This window comes from Camarhynchus parvulus, chromosome 1, assembly GCF_901933205.1.
Source record: "Camarhynchus parvulus chromosome 1, STF_HiC, whole genome shotgun sequence".
NCBI classification, from domain to species: domain Eukaryota; kingdom Metazoa; phylum Chordata; class Aves; order Passeriformes; family Thraupidae; genus Camarhynchus; species Camarhynchus parvulus.
The window spans coordinates 44,425,526-44,450,657 of record NC_044571.1 but is presented as its reverse complement, the minus strand read 5'-3'; the positions used below and the strand labels follow the sequence as shown (position 1 = coordinate 44,450,657).

The 25,132-nt window shown below is 40.1% G+C and overlaps 1 protein-coding gene and 1 long non-coding RNA gene across 3 annotated transcripts; one reads left to right on the top strand and one right to left on the bottom strand.

The window, feature by feature from the left end:
• Nucleotides 1-4,784: 4,784 nt before the first annotated feature.
• On the bottom strand, nt 4,785-17,146 carry LOC115908398. Its single transcript, XR_004061108.1, has 3 exons — nt 17,018-17,146; nt 11,795-11,912; nt 4,785-7,513 (listed from the first exon to the last, which is right to left on the bottom strand). It is a non-coding gene; the product is annotated as an uncharacterized LOC115908398 (long non-coding RNA).
• A 1,400-nt stretch (nt 17,147-18,546) lies between these two features.
• On the top strand, nt 18,547-24,664 carry SLITRK5 (SLIT and NTRK like family member 5). 2 transcript variants are annotated; one of them, XM_030956930.1, is made up of 3 exons: nt 18,547-18,675; nt 20,101-20,195; nt 21,176-24,664. In XM_030956930.1, the coding sequence occupies exon 3, from the start codon at nt 21,184-21,186 to the stop codon at nt 24,055-24,057; it is 2,874 nt and encodes a 957-aa protein (XP_030812790.1). In that variant the 5' UTR covers nt 18,547-18,675; nt 20,101-20,195; nt 21,176-21,183; the 3' UTR covers nt 24,058-24,664. The 2 variants fall into 2 exon arrangements, with proteins under 2 accessions (XP_030812790.1, XP_030812782.1); XM_030956922.1 differs by lacking the exon at nt 20,101-20,195 and having other exon boundaries at nt 18,562-18,675.
• Nucleotides 24,665-25,132: the final 468 nt, after the last annotated feature.

Genomic DNA, 25,132 nt, shown 5'->3' with positions numbered 1-25,132 from the left:
TATATAAAAATACTCCCATTGAAAAACAGTCAGTTTCTGTGCTGCACACAGGACAGCAGCTTGACAGACTGATACACCCAGCCCTGATTTCAGACAGACTTTCACTGCAACTCCTCAGGAATCTTTTACATTCCTACACTACATGGTCAGCCTCAATAAGGTAATAAAGTTAGAAGTGATACAGAACACCCAAGTGAGGTGGATCAGGGTCAGGAATAACACAGAGAAAAAGAAGTCATGATTCTTAAAATGTCATCCCCCCTTTTTACTCCCCTTCTTCCTTTTAACAGTGATTCCCTGGATGAATTAGCAAAGACTTTAAGCTATTTCCAAGTAACACAAAGTAAAAAAAAAAAAAGGGTTGGGGCAAGGTTCCTTGGCTAGGTTTGTAAGTCCCCTCTGCACTGGCATCTAAAATTTTCAGATATCAAATGAAAGCTTGAGAACAATGAGGTTTACTCATAAGGGAAAAGAATAATAATAAAAAAAACTTAGCAAAACTAGAATGCTGAAGCTATTTTAGATGTAAAATACATGCCATAAATTCTATCCTGATTTTAATTCTTGACCCATTTCAAATCTATGATTGAATCTCTGACTTTGTTGTAGGTTATTTCCTCTGTGTTTTCTATTTAAAATATTCTTTAAGATAAAATTCTGTTATATAATTTGAAAAAATGTTAGTGTTTACCCTATACTGTTTTAACTTACTCTAATGTGTACTATGTACTTCATGGAAGAAACAAGAATGTATGGTTTCTGTTCACAATTGCTTTTCATTTCCTTGCTATAATTATGCAAACTTTTTAAGGAGGCAAAAAGAGAAGGGGATTAGAAAAAGGTTTCAGAAAATGTTGTATGACTCAAACATTTTGTTTCTGGTTATTGCATTTCTGAGAAATGCACTTGCACTTTATACTGCATTATATCACAATATGTTTGTTTCTCTGAATATTCAATATTAACTGAAAATGAAGAACACGTAAGGGTATCTGCAGGAGAAATGGAGCTGTAGATAGCATCCTTACAGTAGTAAAAAGAGGAGGGTATACTTCTGACTGTAGCAAAATTGGGAGGATACATTCCCATGACTCCTATTTAGTTTAAATATTGCTGCTGTCTCTTCATAAAGGCTACAAATACAATCGTACATGTTTCAGAAAAACAAAAATAAAGACTTTAATGCTTTCTGTTCATTCTGGAAGCTTAAAACTCTAAACCCCTGGAGATAATAAGCACATAATTTCAAAAGTTCATATCTTATAATTTCCTAACTTTAGAAAAATAATTCAGTAAGTCATGGAATACAAAACAATAAAAGCAAAAATCCCACAGAAATGGAATATGCAAGCATAGGGCATTGACAATTTCACTGATAAAGCTTCAGAAATCCCAGTACTAGTGAAAGACCCTGGTTGCCACAGAAGTTGTCAGTATTCTGGAAAAACTGCAGCTGTACTTTGAGTCCCACAGACAGCTAACTTCTGACAGCTGTGAATGGTTCTTTGTAAATGTAGACTTCTCTCTTTGACTCAAAGCTGAGCTTCTGGAAAATCTCCAAAACAGCTACTCTTGTGTGGCTGAAAAATGCTCCAATTGCATGCTAGGAGACAGCATGGCAGACTAGACACATCTAAACGTGTGTAAAATCTGCTGATGCTCTATTTTTCTTTCCCCATATCAGGATTGCAAGTTGTCCGTTTTGCACTTCCTGTACACTTAAATCTAGGGAACATCAGTAGGCAGAAGGAGTGCCATAGAAATGCAGAGTCAAAACACGTGACAACAGACTGCTATTGAGTTAATGTAAACGGTAACCTAGGTTTCAAGGACTCGAGCACTCCATCAGAAAAATGACTCGAAATGTTGAAAGATGGTAGAAACAAAAATTAATTTTTTAACTGCATGATCAATACCGATCAAACAGGATTTGTTTCAACAGTATCTTTTCAATGAGTGTTAACTCAATTTCCATTAAAGTTTGTGAAATTTCAACAGTATTCTTGATAAGGAATGTAATTTTTAAAATTGTCTTTTATAATGAATTCTCCTTTTTTAACCCCACAGACTTTCAGTTTAGGAAGCCTATTGATCATATTCTTGATTCATTTTTTCCTGCCATGGGAATGACATACTTCAAGCGTGTGCAAAAATCTCATCTAGAAGAACAGGTTCTTTACTGTTCTGGGGTCAAATTAGTAAGGGGGAGTGTCACTCTTGCATTGAGAATGACACAGGAACAGGCGAGAGGCAGTATTGTAGAAAGAGTAAAAAAGGTTTTATTCAAGAGAATGGCGTGGTTTTTATAGAGTGATACAATACATTCTATTTGATTGGCTAGTTAACAAAAGCACCTTCCTCATGCACCATCCTTGAGAAGAACAGAAAGACAAAGTAGAAAACCACTACCTGCAGATTGTTTATACTTAACAAGTTATCATATTCTCACAACTCCCTAAAAATTCTCACAAGCCACTGTGAGAAACGCTTGTCGTTTCTCTCTCTCTCTGTCCCATGGCATCCACAAGGGAGTGTAGAGGAATTACCCTTGTATTCACACACTCTGCTTGTAGGCAAAGAAAAAATGCAGCCACTGTGTCTTGGCAGCTGTATGGTCATTTTTCCTCTCTAGCTGCGCAATATCTTAAAGAAGGCAGATGAATGAGGAATGATGCATTAGTACTGTGCAGCAGGGCTTGTCTCACCCCCAGAAGTTATGCTTGCAGATACAATCTAGGAGAGACATACTTAGAAGATATATATTTATATGCTCTCCTATACATGAGAGCATATTTATATGTGCACATGAGTACACATTTATATGTGTACCCATGTACACATATATCCATATAGAAGAGTTACACCTCTAGGACTTTCCTTCACACTCTGCCATCTGCAAAAACACCCTCTTGATGTGTGTCTTGAGCTGATGGTGCAAGCATCTTCTTCTCTTATCACAAGGCTATCCATTTTCTGTAGAGAAGAACCTTATTCAAGGGTCAGGCTGACCCAAAAATCTTTGAGAGGAGCAGATGCAATACTGTCTTTGAAATATGATGTGACCTTAGGCTATATAAAGCAAAGGCAAGTGTATGTATTTGCCCTTGTATTGGTAAGACCTCATATCTGCAACACAGACAAAATTGAAATATAATGGAAGGGTATACCCCAGGAAAAAAATGCATTTAAGAATTAAAATTGTCCTGTTTTAGTAAAATTTATTAAGGAAATACCCTTTTTTAGTATTTTTCACTGTGCAGTAGGTATTTTAGAATGTATTCAGATTTTATTCAGTACATATTTACTGGGTGATTTTAAAAATCTAAATTATCCTCATCACAAAGTTAATTCCAGAGAAGTAGCAAATTTCATGCTGTGAAACAGAATCTTAAAGTCTTACTCAGTTAAAAGTTTTGGCAATTATAGTCTGGTACATTTACAAATCCTGACATTTTAATGGTGAGCAGCTTGCATAACAAGTGATCAGCTGGAAATATATAATGCCACACAGTAGAATTCATCTGGATCTCAAAGTTCATCTCACATTAATCTTCAGAGTCTCTGGAACTGGTTCTTATTTACATGAGAATATTCAAGAGTCTGATAATTATGATCACTTATTCTCAACTGAAAATGTAAGATAGGCATGTGGAGTGGAAAGAAAGGAAATAATATCTACCCTCTCTATTCTGATAGAACCAAAGAGGATTTTCCTCTTGATTGCAAAACTATCAAGATCTTTGAAAACTCTGTGTTCTTTAAAATGTATTTTTTAACCTGAAGATATAACTGCAAGCATTTACCTTCAGTTACTGGGTAATTTCACATCTTTGGTAACAAGGTCATCAAAGGAAACTATAACCTTGTTGATCAGTGTTGTCAGCTTGTGAAGGATCTGTCCAACATTTGGACTTGATAACACTATGGCAAGCTTCACAACTGCATACAGCTCTTTTTATATTGTTAATTCATATAACTGAAAAAGTAACCCTGCTCTTGTTTAAGGTTTGAAAAGGTTTGAGTGCTGTAAACATTCAGAGTAAAAAGGATTTCCTGGAGTGGAATTCTGGGTTAAGGCTGCTCAGATCATTTAAAAGATTGTTAACTGATTACTATAAATGGAAAAAAAGCCAAACAAAACAGGAAAACTTTTAAATGTTTAGATCCATAATTGGCTTTATAGAATATAAAAGCTTAGCCTGCTACACACAGCGCTTTCCCTAAGTATTAATAAGTGTGATTTTGAAACCTGTCAATTTGAAGGGACAGTTAAAAGTCAAGTTATCAAGTTCCTAGGTCATAATTTCTTAACACCGAGCTTCTGTATGAAAGGAGTAGTCTCACCACATTTTACAACAAACTAGAATAGTGTGAGTGGCATACCTTTCCTAGAATATTCCTTCAATGAGATATATGTGACAGATGAGCCAAATACTCTGTTTTTAATAACCTGCAAACCCAGTAATTTAGTATCAAATTACAGAGGAACTCCGAAGCACGGAGTTGGAGAAAAACAAAAATAAAACCAAAAAAAGAAAAACCCCAATATATTAACTTAAGCATAGAAATTATGTTTTATTCAATAAAATAAATATATGATTTATGACAGAATCAAATCTTATTAGATGCTTTACGAAGAAAACAGAATAATGCCGCAATCTACAAAGGAGCAACAACAGAATAACAAGAAGAAACAAAGTAAAATTCCTGTCAGCAGTTTTCAGAATACTTTAAGTGTAAAAAAAAAAAAAAAAAGAAAAAAAGCTACAATGCTCCAGGCCAAAGTTCCTTGATATTAATTTAAAGCATTTTGACTCAATATGCTTTGGGCCATTATTAAAGTCAGTGCCTTTTTATAGCAGTTTTTTTCAATTGCTTTTCAATAATCAGCTTTATAACTGATAAAAGCACAGGGCTAACCTTACATTAGGTGTTTCCACCCTCCTCAAGATTAGTGTTAAGTGCCATTATCTGGTTAAGATGTAAAGGAATGAGATCAGGACAAGTTAGGTGTAATGAATCATAATGTTAAGGCTGTCAAGAGGAGGTATTCCTCACTCTCTGAATTGGTATAAGCATCATAATGTCAATTACTTTCTGGTTGGACCATGTATGTTGAAGAACATGAGAAGAAAAGATCTGTTACAAGATTATTCTGTGGTATATATTAGGCTGTAGATAATAGATGAACATATGGCATGTCACACATGCTAGAGTTAAATATTTGACATGAGACTGTTTCTGATTCTCCATACTCCAAAAAGAAATTGACTGCAGAGAAGTTAGTAGGTCAAAAACAACACTGGGAAAAATCTCAGCAGAACAATGAAGAAATTGGAAGTCAAGAGCTGCTTTTAAGACATATAACTTCTCAGCAACAAAATGTGAATTTCTCACGTGCATTGTACTTTCTTTGGGAGATGTGAAGGAGCAATCAGCGTAAGGCTAATTTACTCTTAAACAGGCTTGTTCTGAATTGTAATATATCATGGAATATATTTATATGGGTCAAGAAAAAAATTTCTTTTAGTAGATTGACTCAGTCAAACATAATTTTTGTCTGTGTCAGAATCTTTTGTCCCTCGGAGTTGTTAATTCATCTGGTTTAAGATTAAAGACTTCCCACAGACACAGCCTCAAACTCTATTTTTTCATTACTAACCTTTAAAGAACATAACACAATAGTGCAGAACTTTCATGTAAGCTGCTTCTTTTAATTTCCAGAACTGAGGTTAGCAGCATGGAAGCTTACTCATTTTTAGTGAGTTCTGGCATAGCCAAAAATAGATTCCTGAACCTGACTCTTTCCCATCTAGCTTTCAGCCCCTAAATGAGCCTGTACATTATTTTAGACACTTACTTTCCCTGAGGGATAAAGGGACATAGTCAACTGAAAGAAATAGCTTTCTTGAGAGGATGATTCAGATCTTAAGGAGGCTTTTAACACCTGTTTACCATTAAGCACAGGGACAGCCTGGAGCAGAAAAGTCTCCTTTAAATTATGCTCCAGTACCTATTTGCTGTGCTTGAATTTTTCCAGTAAGAACAGCTCATCTCCCACTGGAACAGTTTCTTGCCTCTTCAGGATTAGGTGTCACAGAAGGCTCTTCTGAGTGGAATTGTCTTCATTCACGTTCCCAGATATCCTAAGTCCACTTCAGCCCCCTTTAAGTATGCAAGCCCCTGAACTTATCCACAAGTTTATCTCAAGATATTATTTAATATGAGTTCACTGAAGCTCTAACTTTTGAATCTCTTGTTATCAACAAACTTCTACTGGAAGTTATGTAAAAAAAAGAGGGAATAAATGACAATGACAACAATAAACAACACGATGCATTTTCTTAGATGCTAATTTATCTAACATACATGTTGGATCTTTAAGCAAACTCTTTAAAGCTTTGGCAGTCTGTAAACTAGCAGCTTTAATTAACAGCTTCATTAATGAAAACATTTGAAAGAATCCTATCCTTAGTGGAAGAGTATTCAAGGCAAGTATTCAAGGCAATAAATAAGTTTTTCAGGTGTGCAAAGGATGAAGAAAAATTGCATGGCATTATCAGAGATATTTCTGATATAGTATAATATAGAAGGGTATATTTCTGGCATGCAAATCTTGTTCCTATTTGAAAAAAGAAAGATAAAATTATATATTAAATAATGATAAAGGATAATATGTGGGTTTTTTCTGCAAAGTGAGAAGATTTGTTACTTTTACTCTACACAAGTAATATATTTGATATTCAGAAATACAGTCTTTATTTGGGAAAGTATGCTGAAAGCAGAAGTATATGTTAAATGGCTAGAGATTCTATACCTGTCATATTTAGAAGGGTCAGAAGGTTTTTCACGATTGTACTATATTTTTCCAGCTAGGAATTTGGAATGAAGACAACACATGGGACAGACAAGTCAATTAAATCAGTTTTTGTCAAAGGGAGGAATGCAAAACAAAAGGTTTATGTTTTACAGTAGCATTTTGGGTGTTAGTGTAGCAAATGAAACTGTGGCAGTCAGCAGTCAGTACTGATAAATCACATGCAGTTATTGTTCTGAATATCCTGTCACATCTGCAAATTTAATAGGCAAGGGATGGTAACATTTTCCTGTATGTTTTTTATACTTTGCCATCACCATAACAAAGACACTTATTCCATTTCATCTTGGGTGTGAAGGTCAATCACTGAGCTCCATAAAGTGTATGCAAACAAAAAATATGCTGGCTAAAAATATTATTAAGAACAAAGGAATATGTAATGAAAGGAAATAAAATACAAATTTAATCTGCTCATTTAATTAAATGTAATTTGTTGAATAAACAGGAATTTCTTTTATAAGAAAATGTAAGCACAAAGCAAGGAAATTGATTTCTTATTACAGCATCTACATGGGATTTTAATCAATGTATAACAGCAAAAAAAGAAACAGAGAAAAACCCCTTTCTGATACAAAGGTCTGCCATCACATCAATCCTGAAAGCTGTTCCATGAGCCATATATTCAGTCATGTAAATCTAACAGAAAAACAAACAGGAAATATATATTATTACAGATATAACTAGATAAACTAAACTTGGTTATACAGAAACTTTAATGAGCACTTGCTAGCAACAATATAACATAATTTTTGAAAGAGAACTTAAGGTTTTTTCTGTAATATTAAGTTTTTAAAAAAAATTTGCTAATGCAAGTCTGGATTTTGAAACAATATCCAGTTCATGATTAGCAGGACTGTATTTCCCATAAAGCCCTATCTACATCAGTAAGACTACAGATGACATAAAGTTTAAATATGTTTTTATCTCTTCACAATTATATTCAGGTATCTCCAGTTTTATACATTGACTGAACATTCAGCAAGTATGTATTAAGCCCACTTGACTTTAGGCAACAGGAACTAAGCTAAATGAATTACATCCCCTCAATTGGTGGAAAGGGGCATGTATTTTAGAGAAGACTTCAGGTAATGACAATAATCCTTGAGAGATGCCCATCTCACATCACTATCCACAGTTAAGATGAATTTACTCTGATTTAGACACCATGCATGGTTGCGTAGTAAGACTATTTCAAAACATGGTGCTCATCTGCCTTTAAAAAGTAAGTTTCATTTTATAAAGCTATGAAAATATTTCTTGCTTTTCCTACAATAGTTGGGAAATTGTCCAACTGGAAGGAATTATTAAATTTATTTAATTTAGCACTGCATAGATGCATTTCAGAAGTAGATAACATTGTGTAAATGTAGACAGCTTCTTAACAAATCTTGAAGCTTTCAGAAGAACTAATATAGACTTCAAATGCTAAAGCTCATCCTAGGCAAGGCAGACTTCATAATTTAGGCATGATACTCTTATTTACTAAAATTCTTTGTTGCCACAATTTTCAGCAATAAATTTGCATTAAAAACAAAAAAAAAAAGACTGAAGGAAGACATAAAAGGACACAAAATATTTCCAACATTTTATTATATTAGGAGTCTGATTCATATTCTGGATGAGATATGGGAATGGGAGCTCTGAGAAATTAATTAATTTAATATGGTATTCGACATTCCATATGCAACATTTCAGTTAACAGATCTAATTTTTCTTCCACTCCTGAAATAAAGACTGGGGATAATATTCCCTTTCAACTCTCTTTGATCTGCTTTTTCTACCATGACCTCAAATTTACAGGTAGCCAAGCACAGTTAAGTAATTTTCCACTATTCAGTTACCACTGGATGTCAATAAGACTGTCATTCTCACTCCAGATTATTTTCTCTAAGTCACAGGTTATAGAACAGCACTATGGATTGATGCTACCTGATCAGATATGTCTAGTGGAGAATGCCATTTGCAGCTGCTGGGTACCACCGTAAGAGAAATAAACATAGTAAAACCCCATGTGGTTTTCTACTTAAGCTTTGTAGGATGTTAACATTCCACAGGGATATGTATAGAAATCTAGATCTGAAATTAAATTAAGACGTAACTTTCACACCACCTCTATGCAGAGATAAACTGCTCTTCAGAATTTTTTCGTCTGAAGATTCTAACTCTACACTGATCTTTACCAAGGGGTGCAGGAAGGTTCTTGGTGTGTTATAATTTGCATAGCTTGCATCATATAAACAATGCTTGCAGGGCATTTTGATATTCTTAACTAAGGTATATCATATAGTTACGATAACTTTGTTTTCTTTTTATTCGATATAATGTATCTTTAGTGTCTTGCAAGATATCTTTATGCTTTATATAGGGACTATACACAATATAGAAGTTTTATGACATATATCACTACCATTTTTCACTGAAACGTATAGCTCCACTGGTAAACTAATAAAACACTTGTATTACTCAGTTATTTTAGTGATTATAAAACACAGATTCTTATTTGTGCTTTCCACTTGTCTACAATGATGTTTAATATCCCTTGCTAACAAATCTCATGTTATATTTCTTCACATTGAATGATTAAGCACCAGTTCTTCTCCTTCCATTGCCTATGGTAAAAACGCTGTAAGTGACAGATACTCAAAGGAGCCTAATCCCAGCCTGTGGTATGAAGACTATGGGAACCCACCCCAGTAACTTTAAAAACAGGTTTTAATTTTTTAAATAAATTTGTCTCATAGCTTTTTTGGTCTGTGAAAACTCAGTCTTGTCAACTGAGGAGATATGCTTAAATTTAACTTAAATTAAAACAGAGAAGTGGAAATCCGAAACAAATACCAGATTATTGTATTGGTGCTGAAGTACGCAAGGTTAATGAGGAATAATAAGCTATGATTAATTAATGTATTTACCAATGCAAAAGTTTTCAGTGCAGTGGACTTGCAAGACTCTCACTTTTGCATTAGAAGACTATGGGCTCAAATTTTAAACTAAGACCATCACTCCCTTAAAACCAGTAGAGACATTGAAACAAAATTATGCTGACAGTAAATACCTTTAAAATAAAACCTCTTTCCATAATTCCAAATTCTTAGACTATGTGTGATACAGAAGGCCAGAAGTAAAGTGTTTAAGAGTGCTGACATCTCCAAAAAAGAGCTATTGTTCTCGACAAGTTCAAGTGAAGTAAACTCAGAATTATGGGTTCAGAAAAGTAGCTTTTCTCTAGTAATGTTTTGAATAGTATTGAGAAGGATGAAAGCTTGTTTGTTTGCTTGCTTGTCTTTTAAGTAAAGGTCTGTATTTTGAAAAAGAACACACTACTCAACAACCCTGTTTTCTGGACAATATCAGTATAATCCTGCTCTCATTGTACATGCAGCCTTTTGATGTCAGAGAAAATGATTATTTAATACTCTGATGTGTCTGTTCAAGTATCCTATTTATTATTACTGAAAGAAAACATCTCTTTTAATTTTTACTTTTATTGGGTTTTTATTATTATTATTATTAGGCAATAATAATAATTTTAAAAGCTTTCATGTCATAATAGCTGCTGACTTTCATTAAACAACTGTCCCACTGGAAGAATGTTTGCATAACATTTAATAGCCACTTGATTATGAAAAGAATTGGGGTCTAAACCACATTCTTTTCCATTACTAGTGATCTATTTAAACATTAATTGTAAGTGTTAGAGGGTTGTACAATCCATCAAAGGCTCTTAATTCTTGAAACATCCCACTTATCAAGATGTTCTAGAGAAGCTAATCACAGTACACGTTTTTTCATCACTCTTTGACATACATAATTAATTGTGTTTACTACATGAAAATCCTTTTTTATACCAAATGGTATTAATAATTTTAAAATTATAATAAATTTACCAAACATAAACCAGACTGAAATGTTTTCAGAAGACTTTTTCCAATTTATATATATATATGTAATATCAATATAAATATAGTATCAAAAAGGCTACATAACATCAAAAAGACTATATACTACCTAAGAGCATTATCCATTATCATCCATTTTTCTTTCAAAAAAGTTTGTTCTCAAATATAATTGCACAATCATGAACCCACTCAAATTTTCTCTTCAGTAATATGCAAGACAGGTGTCAAACAGAACTCAAAATCATGAAGGAAGTTTACTATCATCTTTTCTACTCCTCCCGTTCAATTTCTCCTCCTCCTTCAATTAATGTTTCCATCAAGATTTTCCCGCACACATATAGGGACACCTAGTGGCAGAAACTGATGAAAACTCCCCTCTAGGAAGACCTGGAGGAGCCACCAGTGGCATGAAATTCAGATCACACCGAGTAGCCAAAACATGCAAATTCAGTTCACTCTAAGGCTTATGCACCTTTTTTTTCATGCTCCAATGAGTGAGTTTACTTATTGAAAAATACAAAAAACCCCAAAAAAACCATTCCTCATTTTCCTTTAATATATCATAAAACAGTTATAAGTGCCTCTTGCGTAGAATCATAAAATAATAGATTGATTTTTGTATATCACTTTGTAAATAAATTTTCATATTTATTTTAAGTAAGGACAAAGCTGGTAAAATCTGTCTGTGAACGTATGTACATAAATATGTGAAACTGATACATGTTCTATGTTTATATTTTGTAAATATGTGTCAAAACATATGATGTAGAAATGCATAGGAGCAGCACTGTTTTCCTTAAAAAGTCAGATCAAGGATTTATCTTTTTATGGTATTAATTAGTGTGTGTTCAAATAGGTTCAAAAGAATTATTTAAATGGAAAAACATAAAGCTAAGCACCTGGATCCCCTAAAGTTATGCAGAATGAACTTTACATACATATACATATATATATATATATATATATATATATATATATATATATATGTGTACATATATGTATAGATATGTAGTCCTACCTCTCATTTGCAGAGCCTAGATCCAGTATTCAGAAACCATTAAGACTGATGAAGTTCTTGCTGGGCAAATTCATGTGCCTCAAGGATCAACATTTCTTGCTCTATGTCTTGCAGCAATCTTTTTCAAAGACATCAGGAATAACATTAATACTACTGAATCACTTGGAAGTCTAATTTACACATAATCCCCGATTTTCAATTTCTGACTTCCCCTGGTTTTGTTGCTTGTGAGGAACAGATCATTAGAAATTCTCATGGGACGCTCAACTTCCACAAAGTGAAGAAGGGTGGGACAGGTCAGGTTCTCTGTTTGAGGGAGAGTATACTAATCATATTCAAATTTTTGCTAACTAATGTGGTGTAGAAATTTTAAGCCTGCTCCTTCTCTTCAGTGTTTTAACCATTAAGGCAGAAAACACCTGGTATTTCTCTGAGTTTCTCCTGTTAAATATGTTTTGCTTAGTGTAAGAAAATTAAAGCATAAAGAAAATAATAGCCTAACAGATTTGTACCTTAAGGTTACTCTTCTATGCAAGGATATTAATAAACCTCTTTTCCTACTCTACAACTTCCACCAGAAAAACTAAGAAGCTATCCCAGAGGAAGTGTTCATATCCAGAAGAAATCAAAATCCTTTTATTTCAGTTATTATGGATAGATTAGGTACCTTACATTAGACATATTTCACATGAAATAATTTTAATTATTTGATAATCCTAAGTATAGCAAGGAGATAAGAGAAATGAAAAGTCAGAACTATTGTATAATGACAGAATAGTTCAGGAAATTTCAGAGAGTTTTTTTTGCAGTATGCCACTTAATCCATGCCATGTCCTACTGAAAATGCTGAAAATTTAGCTAGTATTTTTAAGGTAATGGAACTGAGTTCAATTTGATTTTCTTAAGTAGTAATAGAAGCATATTGCTGGAAGGGGCTATCTACACTTCTACATTCTCACAATTGAGAGTTACAATACACTTAATATTTAGTTTTAAAAAAAAGGGATCTACAGAACTTTTGGTCCAGATGGTATTACCCACTGACTCAAAACCTTTAATTCTTTAATTTGCAGTAAAGAACAAAAGACAAACCTCAAATCTTCCTTGGGGAAAAAGAAAAAAGGGAGGAAGAAGAGAATAAAGGGCAAAAAGGGCACTGCCAATGGTCTGTGGAGAGCCCCTCAACAGGAGGAAATATGTGAGAACTTCTTTGCAGAATGTTCTAGGAGATACATGTCCCACTATACAAAGCAGAACAAAAGAAAGAAAGAAATTAACATAACTCAGAATCTAAATTATACAATAAAGGGAGAAAACATCCTACCTGACCTGAGAGCCTGCAGTAAGCCCTCAGGCAGAGAAGAGATACAGTATAAGTGTAGAAAAAACATATTCCAACATCTTCAAAAAGCCCTTTCCTTTCCAACTTGCCACAAATGTACCTTTTCTAACGCGAACTGTCCCATTCAATTACAAAGTTTTTTATTTTCAAGTTCTATTAAAAAAAACCAAAACTTTGTTGGCCTGATTACCTATTTGGAAGACCTTTCCAGTCTCAGACAGTCAGTAAACTTCTTCCCTTTCCTAGGTTTTATAATCAATGCATATGCATTTGATGGCATGCCAACATCCCTCTTCAGTTCAAATACATTCTGTTTTGTTTAGTTTTTTGGGTGTTTTTTAGCATTTAACTAAAAATGAATTTGTAAGAACTCACATGTCCTTTCAATATCTATTTGGTTAGGTATCCCTTTACTTTTTTTTTAATCTCTCTTCTGTAGACACATTTTCCATGCCTCAATTACCATAGTTTCTTCCTGATCTTTAGACTATATTTTAGTATCTTCTTTGAATATACAACTAGAACCATCCAGGAACTCATGAAAAAGCACATCCTTTACATTATCCTAATAAGGCCTTCTTACCTATTATGACATCCTGCCTAATAAATCAAAAAAATCACATTTTTCTTTTCCCTTTATATAAGTACTTAATTTATAATAGCGACATCTAACCCCTTCCTGATTGACTACTAGCTTTAAATTTCTGAAATTTTTATAGACTTGGATTTTCCCAGTTTATAGCAAAAGTTTTAATTCATGAGTTTGTAGAATGCATTACTGAATTTCACACTATTTATATCAGCCTAGACCAAAAGAAAAGCAATATATAGACAGACATGAATTGAATTTAGAAAGACTGACATTTTAGAATATAGAAAATAACACTAAAATTGTTAAATATTTACATAGTATGTATACATATATATATATATATATGTATGTATGTATCTCAACACATCTGTTTCTCAGAAGCACCTCTAATTTTGTCTAAAATTTCTGTCCAGACCCACTTATCTTATACCCTTTAATCAGTGCTATGTGTATTACAAAGGAGCTGATCCTTTCAGCATTTTAGGACATAAAACTGCTGGACCAAATGCCTGTGCCACAACACACTGAGGATTTCTCTTACCCTATTCCTACTTTCACTAGACAACAAAATTTACACATCTTCTTACCAGAAACAGAGGCAACTTTTCTTTTTACCTATTTGGTCTGAGCCTATTTTACTCTTAATGCCCACCCCGTGCATTAACAACCATCCCACTTCTTAAGTTCTCATTTTATTTACATTGCTTAACAATTTTTTACTCTATTTCAGCTTTCTGTGCAAGTTTTGGTTTAACAAGGTTTCTGACCATTCTCAGTTTGGTTTTATGCCTTCTAATTATTGATGCAGATTTCTTCTTGCTAATCAGTATCTCTTTTCCATTCTCTTTAGGTTTTGTGCTTACTCTTAATAACTTGCTTAAGGTTTCCACCTTCTGGGAATTCTTTCATTCCAGTTTAGGTGGACTATTTTATTTCTCCCCTTCTTCTCCACTGTAAAAATTCAATTACACCTGCTTTCTTTTTTACATTAAGTAGCATTTTTCTTATCTGAATTCTTCTTCCACTACTCACTAAAGTTTTTTATTTCTGAGTTTGCCTTTCTGAAACACTGGACTGCAGTTACGGATCCTTCACATTCTTTGGTCTTGAAACTTCACATGAAGTAGAAAAGCTCAAAACCATTATATTTATTTTCTATCATTAGTTTATCCTGCAGATCCTATAATTTACTACAATTTAATCTGATTTATCCATGTCTCTTGCTTGCTCAATATCTGTTCCATAAAAGAAGCTATCCTCTATCATGATGAAATTCATGTCATCCCCAGCAACATTGGTTGAACTTTCTGCTGATGCTTGCCCATAAGAAATAACCCAAATCTGCATGATCACACAATCTCAGCTTTAGCTTTATTTCCCCTCACCCCCATATTTGTAGGCATTATTTTCCACCTCCAATCTGGACTAGCAGATTCATAATAGATTGTATCCCTAGCATTTTTCCTACACTTTGCTCAATGATTTTCATTCAAGTGGACACTATCTCATCTTGACCCTCAAATTTAACATTTTTATTGCACTATTGTTAATAGTCTTCACTCCTTAACATGTTTTAGTGCATTACCATGAAATTATTTCAACACTTTCTTTCTCTTTCATAAAGAGTGTCTATCCTTCTGTTCCAATATATTTCATTCAACAAGTTTGGAACCTCCAAATTCCTGTTTCCCCATATCTGATTCCACATGCTTGATCAACTGTTCCTGCCTATGTTATAAACTGAAGTACTACAGAAAGAGGGTAGACTTGAACACTTACAGGTTGTACATATAATGCATGTATGCCTCATATGCATTTGTTGAACTATCTTTACTCTGGCTCCATCCTCACTCAGGTCCCTCTACTTGTACTCCACATGAGGATTATATTAGTTATTTCCAACTTTCTTTCTAAGTATTTCAGTTTAAAGGAGTTTAGGATTTCCCAGTTTAATGAAAGGTAGATGAAAAATAAATTAGCAAGAGGCAACACTAGAATAAAAAAAAATCACAAATTTAGTATTATTTACTTTTTGATGTTTTTGCTTTGGTTTAAAATGACAGTTCTAGTTCAAATATTCAGATATAACTTTTCACTGCCAGAAATACTTTTGGACTAAGAATAAGAATGAATGGAACAACAGCATGATAGTTCTACACTAATAACTATTTAAATCTCCCACATGCCACTAAAATCATCTAGCAGTGTAACAACTTGAAAGTAAGATTTTATTAAATCAGACTTTCTACTTATTATGCTTTTTAATATCTCACTAGTACAGGATTAAAAAAATTTAAACTAAAATATATCTATAATGATGACTTTAACATGATAGCTTTTAACATGATTTCAGAGTTATGAAATGTCAACTTCTCCAAAACAGTTTCAGGAAGGAGTTAAGCTCAGCCTAGCTGACAAGGTCATGTAAATTTGATTTTCTTTCTCTGTTATGAATAAAAAAGGTTTTATGTGTGTCTAATTTTGTGTGTCAGAGAGAAAAATAGCTTAGAGAATCACGGCAGATGCTATAAATATGACAGGCCTAAAAAATGCAAGCATAGAATCCCATATATTCAAAATGCAGAATTATTATTTCAAAAGAAAGATATTTTTCTAAAATAGTGAGGCTATAAGAAACTCCTGCAAGACATCTCATGATCTGTTCAGTATCTGTGACTTTTTTTTTGTTCTACTATCATAAATTCCATGTTGCATATTAGAAAGCTTAAAAGAGTGTATGTAGGTGGAAAAAAAACCAAAAACACCTACACACCTGTATGGGGTGTGGTTTGGTATTTTTTCCTGACTGAAACTACCACCTTGGAACACAATCTAAAGCCATGCAAAACCTTCCACTGAATTAACTGCATTTGCATCAAAACGGGAAAGTCAATGATCCTTTAAGAATATAAGTAACTACTTTGTCCCACTGAGAAGATTTCCAAGAGCTTCTACAAGGCCAGGAAAATTACGTGGTTCATGTAAGAAATTTGTCTTCCATCCAAAAAACACATCTTGCTTATTTCAGGTCTAGGGAAACAAGATTTGAGTCACACTCCTTTGATGTTTGCAGAGAAGATGAATATGCCTTTTAGGGAAAGGCTGAACATTACAAAAAGACTATTTTTTAGCAATCATTTTTGGGTTTAGCATGTTGGGATGTTAAGATATGAGTTAACAGAGGTCTGCTGAAGATACAGATGTGCAGAAATCACATACCACAGACAGAGTAGTGTTCAATGCTTACACTAGAACAGGAAAACAGAGGGACATATACATCTAGTATTACCTTGAGTTACAGCTGGATTCCAACCTCTGTGCTGTGCACATGGGGTGTACTCCATATGTTCCTGTGTGCATAACACCATTAGATTTACTACATTTATGTACTATGTACTACTAGATTTATATATGTACTACAATCTAGACAGCACACAACAGCAATTAATATGCAAATACGAACACGTGCACATCTTTGCACGTACGCAATTATACCGCCTTCTAATTATTATGGTTTTTTTTTTAAGATCAGCCAAACACGCAATTTCGCCGAAAACAAAACCCGAAGTTTAACCGGAAAAAAAAGCATCCCCAGAGCTACAGCCAGCCTTGGCACCAAAAAACCCTCGGTGGCCCCGCATGCACACCTAATAACGGCGGTAATCCCCCCGGGAACGAAGGGAACGCGCTCGCCGCGGCGTCGCCTCCCCGCTCCCCGCCGCGGCCGCTCCCGCCGCGCTGCGCCCCGCGCGGTCCATCCGCCGCCCTGCGCTGCCACCTGGCGGCGGCGGGAGGCGCCGCACCGCGCCTGGAGCGCGCGGGAGCGCGGCCGGCTCCGCGGGCCCCGGCGCTGCCGCGGGGAAAGGCCCGGAGGGCATGGAGGTGGCCAGAGTCTCTTAGATGCCGCTGTTGCATGCGTGCCCCGGTTCCCTCCGCGACCCGCCTCTGGGGTGGGCCAAGGAGAAAAGTGAAGCTGAAACGCTCCGACACACGCCCGCGTCCCCGATGTCGGAGAATGCGCGTAGCGATACTTTGTTTCCCCGCGACTGCTCAATTCCCCGCGGTCCCCGCGAATGCTGCGGAGCCTCCGCACAGCGAGCAGCGGCAGTGGCGACCGCCGCGCCAGCGGCTCCCGCCTCCCATCTCCCCGCGGCTCCGCTCCGCGCCGCCCGGCCGCGGCCAGCGAGCGCTGCGGGAGAGGACGGGACGGCCGCTGACCTCCGCCCGAGAGGTGCGGGCAGCGGGAGCAGCGTCCAGCCGTGGAGGAGCGGGGGGAAAGTTGGCCCGTGCTGGCGAAAGTGCGAGCGCAGCCCCGGGGTGCGTGGGGCGGAGGAGTGGCGGGGCCGGCCCGCCGCGCTCGTATCGGCATGTGTGTCCCTGCGTGTGCCCGTGCGCTGGGTGCCGGTGCGGGCTGGCTGCGCGACGCCCCACGGGGCCGACAGCCGCCGCCGCCGCGCCGTCACCCGGGGACACCCGCCCAGCAGCGCGGCCCTCGCCTCGGTCCCTGCGCTCCCGCCCCCCTCCGCGCCCCCCGCGCCCGCTCGGCGCCGCCGCCCCGCCCTCGCTCCCTCCCTCCGCCTCCCCGCTGCGCTCGGCGGCGCGGGCACAGCGCGGCGCTCCGCCGGCCGCCCCCGCCCCCGCCGTGCGGGCGCCGCGCCGCCGAGCGCGCGTGCGCGGCGGGCGCGCCCCCGCGGCTCCCCGGGCGCGCGCTCGCGCGTGTGCGAGTGTGAGTGCGCGGCGCGTGTGGCCGCGTGTGCGCGCCCCTGAGCGCGCGCTGTGCCTCGGCGCCGCCTGCGTGCGGGGGGTGCCCGTGCGCGCTCCGCACCGAGCTCCCCGGCGCTGCCGTCCTCGCCTCCGCCGCCCCGGCGGCTCCGCGCAGCGCCCGCGCAGCGGGTCGGCATCTTCATGGGCTGCCACCATGCTTGGGCCCTGGAGATTTCGGGCGAAGTAAGTACCGGGCTTGACTTTTCTCTCGCTCTCTTTCCCTCCTTTCTTCCTCCCTTCCTCCTCGTCCCCCCCGCCCCTTCCTCGCTGGGTCTTCCCTTGCTGTTGCTTGCCACCCCCAGTCCCCGCCGCTTGCCCCCCTTCCGCGAAAGCCATTTCTCCCAACTCGGGGTGCAGCTCAGTTGGGTGGCAGTGTCCGGCTGGAGCTGCTCGCTCGCTCGCTGCTGCTGTCGGCGGTACTGAAAGCTGCTTCCAGCCGGATATGCAGTGCGGTAATCTAAGGGTTGAACTCTTCGGGGAAAAAAAAAAAAAAAAACCCACACACACACGCAAGAAAAATCCCGATGCAACCCCTTTCCTCTTCTCCCCTCCCCCGTCGCCCCCACCCCCTGCCCCCCCCCTCAATCTGAACCTCTGTAGGGAGCTGGCGAACAGCAGCACACAGTCATCACAGAGGGGTTTCCAGGGCGGGATTGCAACCTTGCATATAGCCAGCTACAACTTTATTTTCTTTACCTCCCATCCCCCCTTTTTTTTTTTTTTTTTTGTCAGAGAAAGGGGAAAGGGAGAGGGAAGGAAAATTGTATTTGTCTCTTTTGCTAACCATAATTGAATTAAAGTTGTAAAATGCCTGGGAGTTTAACACTGACCGGGCAGGTTTTCAATAGGTTGTCATTGTGGGGTTTTTTTTTTCTTCTCCGAAGAACTGTTGGTTAATGGATGAATGGATCTGATCGAGCTGAGAAAAAATATGCCAGATACATGCCTTTGAGTAAGATTTCTGCTGCCTTTATGCAGTGAAGCCTTTTTGCTTTGAGTAATTCCAATCCAGTTGACGTCTGGTCAGAATTAGAGAGATTCACGGAGACTTCCGATTTCTTGCTGCATGATTGCCTTTGCTGCAAGTGCTAGTTTTGCAGCCTTGAACCTGATGCCACAGGAGATGTCTTGCAGTACTGAGACTTCTCGTTTTTTAGGATGCGTTCCTCCAAACCAGAGTTGTGTCATGAGGATTGGAGCTCTGAGGTGGACGATAGAAAATGCAAGCCCGGTCCAAGATCCCAGCATTTAAACCTGATGATTTATTAGTCTTCCCCTACCGACACACAAAATGCATTTATTTTCCCTATTCATATTGCTTTTAGACTAGTAGAAGTAGAAGAAAGCCACGAGGAGTCAGAAAGACGGCAAAAAATGAAAGGATTTGTTTCCAGCTAGGTGGAATTCGGACATTAAATTACTGACGTAGGTCAATGGTAGGGTTTCCCTTCTACCCTCCTTGGCTTTTAATCAGCCTGGGTGTCTTCTTCCCTAAAGGATGAAGAGCACTGACAGCCATCGCTGCTTATAATCAGTAACTCTGATGTCTGGAGTGTTGGCAATGAGATATTTTCATGAGACCTATTTAGATCTCTCCACTTCTACCAGGCTAGTTTTGCAGAACATTGGGAATAAGCGCTATGTCAGATATGGATGAGACTCCGAAGATGACCTGCATGTTTTACATTTTTCACAAATTTTGGGTGAGTGGTTAAAACATTTATTTTGAGAGTGTGTATGTGTCTGTGTGTGAGAGAAAACAGGAGACTTCTGCTTGAAATGAGCTCTGTTACATTGTGTATAACTTGGGAGGGGATCACATATCAATTAATATTACTTGCTTTTGTAAAGATGCACAATTTCCGTAATTGAAGAGAGCTGTTAAGTGCACTGAAGTAGGAGGTTAATGTATTTAATCTCATTACAGAAGAATTCCTGCACAAAAGTCATCTGGGGGTGCGAGCGTGTGTGCATGTGTGTGTGTGTGCGCGCGTGTGTGCATGTCTGTGTGGGTGGGTGTGTGCTTTGTAAATGTATAGCTAGGGAAAAAGCCACCAGCATAAAAGAGTTTTAAAAAATGTGTGATGTGGAGAATGTGTCAGTGTTCCCTCTGTGGAATTAAGATGCCATTTTCAGCACTGAGCATTTTTTCTTTGGATTCCTACCATGGTGTTTCCATCACCAGTTTAAAATCAAGGTAGAAGGAGGGGAAGACCTTGGTGCACTGGTTCAGCAGGGATGTTCTGAGGGGAAGAGGGAGCTGGGTAATAGAGGAGGTGGGAAACCTCGTAAAATGGTGTTTCTTTTCTCTTAAATTAGAAACGTGAAACTGAACTGACAGCCATTTTATGTATATTTATGGGGCTGGTTGTGAAAAGGAAATCCAAAGAAGCATTGAAATTCACCCCACACTAACAGAACCAGAGCAATTCCTACTGTGACCTCACCTTTTTAGACACCGCAGGCATTTGACTCACAAGGAGTTGCCTATCAACCCTTTAATCAAGGCATGTCATCCAATTTCCAAAAGTGTGGGAATTAGAAGTGACAGGAGGGGGGGTTTTTTGATTGGTGAACAGTCCATTCTCTACCCTACTGAAGACATATATAAACTTTGTTTCCATTTCAAATGTTATGGGGCTACCCTATCATGCTACTTTTTTTTTTCTCCTTATCCTTACAGGAAATAAAATGTATGCTTGCTGCTCTACAGTAACTTTGGAACAGGACCTCAACAAAAAAATGCATATCTGGATGCTGCAGACGATCGCATTTGCTTTAACATCACTAGTCCTTTCCTGGGCAGAAAGCATCGAGTATTATGGGGAAATCTGTGATAATGCGTGTCCTTGTGAGGAGAAGGACAGCATCTTAACAGTGAGCTGTGAAAACAGAGGGATCATCAGCCTTTTTGAGATCAGTCCACCAAGGTTCCCTGTTTACCACCTCTTGTTGTCTGGGAACCTTCTGAACAGGCTGTACCCAAACCAGTTTGTCAATTACACAGGGGCTTCGATTTTGCATCTGGGGAGCAATGACATACAAGACATCGAAACTGGGGCCTTTCATGGTCTGAGAGGTTTAAGGAGGCTGCACTTGAACAATAACAAGTTGGAACTTTTACGGGATGACACTTTCCTTGGGCTAGAGAGTTTGGAATACCTACAGGTCGATTATAATTATATTAGTGTCATTGAACCCAATGCCTTCAGCAAACTGCATTTGTTGCAGGTGCTGATTCTCAATGATAACCTCCTCTCCAGTTTGCCCAACAACCTTTTCCGTTTTGTGCCCTTAACTCACCTGGACCTGAGGGGTAACCGGCTGAAGCTGTTGCCCTATGTGGGCCTCCTGCAGCACATGGATAAAGTGGTGGAGCTGCAGCTGGAGGAAAACCCCTGGAATTGCTCTTGTGAGTTGATTGCTCTGAAGGATTGGCTGGACAGCATCTCATACTCCGCGCTGGTGGGAGATGTGGTTTGCGAGACCCCTTTCCGCTTACATGGTCGAGACTTGGATGAAGTCTCTAAGCAGGAGCTTTGCCCCAGGAGGCTCATCTCTGATTATGAAATGAGACCTCAGACACCACTGAGCACTACAGGGTATTTCCACACTACCCCGGCCTCAGTCAACTCTGTGGCCACTTCTTCTTCAGCTGTTTACAAATCTCCCTTGAAGCCCCCCAAAGGGACCCGCCAACCCAACAAGACAAGGGTGCGCCCCACCTCCCGTCTGCCCTCAAAAGACCTGGGATACAGCAACTACGGCCCCAGCATTGCCTACCAGACCAAATCCCCGGTGCCTTTGGAGTGCCCCACTGCCTGCACTTGCAACTTGCAGATTTCTGACCTGGGCCTCAATGTCAATTGTCAGGAGAGGAAGATTGAGAGCATTTCTGAGCTGCAGCCCAAACCCTATAATCCCAAGAAGATGTATTTGACGGAAAACTACATTGCGCTGGTACGCAGGGCAGATTTTGTGGATGCCACTGGGCTGGATTTGCTGCATCTGGGCAATAATCGGATCTCGGTCATTCAGGACCGGGCTTTTGGGGATTTAACTAATTTGCGAAGGCTGTACCTGAATGGGAACCGGATCGAGCGGCTGAGCCCAGAGCTGTTCTATGGGCTGCAAAGCCTGCAGTACCTCTTCCTGCAGTACAACGTCATCCGGGAGATAGAGGCAGGCACCTTTGAATCTGTCCCCAACCTTCAGCTCTTGTTTTTGAACAACAATCTGCTGAGGTCTTTGCCAGGGAACATTTTTTCTGGTCTGTCTCTCTACAGGCTGAGCCTGCGGAGCAACCACTTCTCCTACCTGCCGGTGAGCGGGGTGCTGGACCAGCTGAAATCCCTGCTGCAGATCGACCTGCACGAGAACCCCTGGGACTGCACCTGCGACGTGGTGGGCATGAAGCTGTGGCTGGAACAGCTCAACACCGGTGTCCTGGTGGACCAGGTGATCTGCGAGTCCCCTAAGAAGTTTGCCCAGAGCGACATGCGGGCCGTCCGGGCGGAGCTGCTGTGCCCCGACTACTCGGACATCGTGGTCTCCACGCCCACGCCGTCCCCGGGCCAGCTGCCGGCCAGGACCACCCCCTCCTCCTCCACCGTGCGCCTCAATGGCACGGCGGCTGCGGCGGGCGGCTCCGCGCCCGCGGGCGGCGCCGGCGGCGGCAGCAGCTCCTCGGTGCCGCTCTCGGTGCTGATCCTCAGCCTGCTGCTCGTCTTCATCATGTCCGTCTTCGTGGCGGCGGGGCTCTTCGTCCTGGTGATGAAGCGGCGCAAGAAGGGCCAGGGCGACCACGCCAGCGCCAACAACTCCGACGTGAGCTCCTTCAACATGCAGTACAGCGTCTACAGCGGCGGCGGCCACCACCACCACCCCCACCTGCAGCAGCACCCGCCCCACCGCGGCGGCGGCAGCGGCGGCGGCGGGGGCGCGGCGCTGCCCAAGGTGAAGACCCCCGCCGGCCACGTCTACGAGTACATCCCGCACCCCCTGGGCCACATGTGCAAGAACCCCATCTACCGCTCCCGGGAAGGCAACTCGGGCGAGGATTACAAAGACCTTCACGAGCTCAAGGTCACCTACAGCAGCCACCCCCTGCCGCCCGGGGGGGGCGCGCCGCCGCCCCCGCCGCCCCCGGCGCCCGGCGGGGAGGATGCGCCGGCGCGCAGCCCCGCGTACAGCGTGAGCACCATCGAGCCGCGGGAGGAGCTGCTCTCGCCGGTGCAAGACGCCGACCGCTTTTACAGGGGCATTTTGGAGCCCGACAAACACTCCCCCTCCACGCTGGGTACACCCGGCTCCACCCTCCCCGACTACCCCAAGCTCCCCGCCGCCTACACGTACTCCCCCAACTATGACCTTAGGCGTGCCCACCAGTACTTGCACCCGGGGCCGGGGGACGCCAGGCTCCGGGAGACGGTGCTCTACAGCCCCCCGAGTACTGTCTTTGTAGAGCCCAACAGGAACGAGTATCTGGAGCTAAAAGCAAAACTAAACGCAGAGCCGGACTACCTCGAAGTGCTGGAAAAACAGACCACATTCAGCCAGTTCTGAGAAACAGCCCCCCCGTCCCCCGTCCCCTCGCCCGTCTCAGCAGCTCCTTCTCTAGAGTATTTGTATTTAACAACCACACGCAAAACAAAGAAACGTAAATGCTGACCTCCCTACACACACACACCTCGCCCCCCCTCCTCTTTTTCCCCCTTTAATTCATTTTATTGTAGGGTGAAGTGCCTTGGCACAGGACTTTTCAGCTTCGGGGAATGATTCTGAAAGGGTGTGCTGTTCAGTTTGGTTTGGTTTTAGTTTTACTTTTCTGTTACTGCATTTGGAAGTCGGAAACCACCTATTGTGTAAAATGGGCACAGCACTGGCATTGTGCGGGTGTCCATGTGTGTTTGGGGAAGGTGGCAGGAGGTTTCATGGTTTCTTGTCAGGTCACATTCAGGATTCAGGTCGTGCTTTTTTTTTTTTCTTGCATTTTTATCTTTTGCTTTTTTTTTTTTTTTTTTTTTTTTACAGGCATTCTTTAGTTTAATTTTCTGTCTGGTTGAAGAGTACAGCGCACATTTTCCCCTTTTAGCCATGGGTGAGTCTAAATGGCTTTTATGGAGAGATTAGCACACCCCGACTTTAATACAAGGTTTCCTTTTTTTAAGGATGTGTTTGTATACTTTCTGGACTTTTGAATTAAAAAAAAATATATATTATGATCTTTAAAGGGATCACTGTAGATGTGGACAAATCATTAAAGAGTGCAGAGATATATGATCCATAACTGGTTAGTGAAAATAACTTATTGATGAAATATAAAAAAATATTTTATTGTAGCACCTATTTTTATATGCACATTAGCATTTCTCTTTCCTTCACTATTTTAGGGCCTAATCTTGCAAATTTTTAACTCACTTGAGTATCTCTATTTGTGAAAGAAGTCCCAGCTTAGGCCTTCATCCTGCAGGCACTTAAGCACATGGACAGCTTTACCAATGCGTGTAGTTCTGGAGACTCACTCATTGGGCAAAGTTTGTCAAAAGCCCAAAAAATTAGGAAAGAGGATGCAGAATTCTTCTTACAAGTAAAAATACTGGAATGTTTGAGTGTTTCTTTCTTTCTTTTTTTTTTTAGG

What these genes read in the sequence shown, in the direction of transcription:
- SLITRK5 (XM_030956930.1), top strand. Translation starts at nt 21,184, where the DNA reads ATGTATGCTTGCTGCTCTACAGTAACTTTGGAACAGGACCTCAACAAA.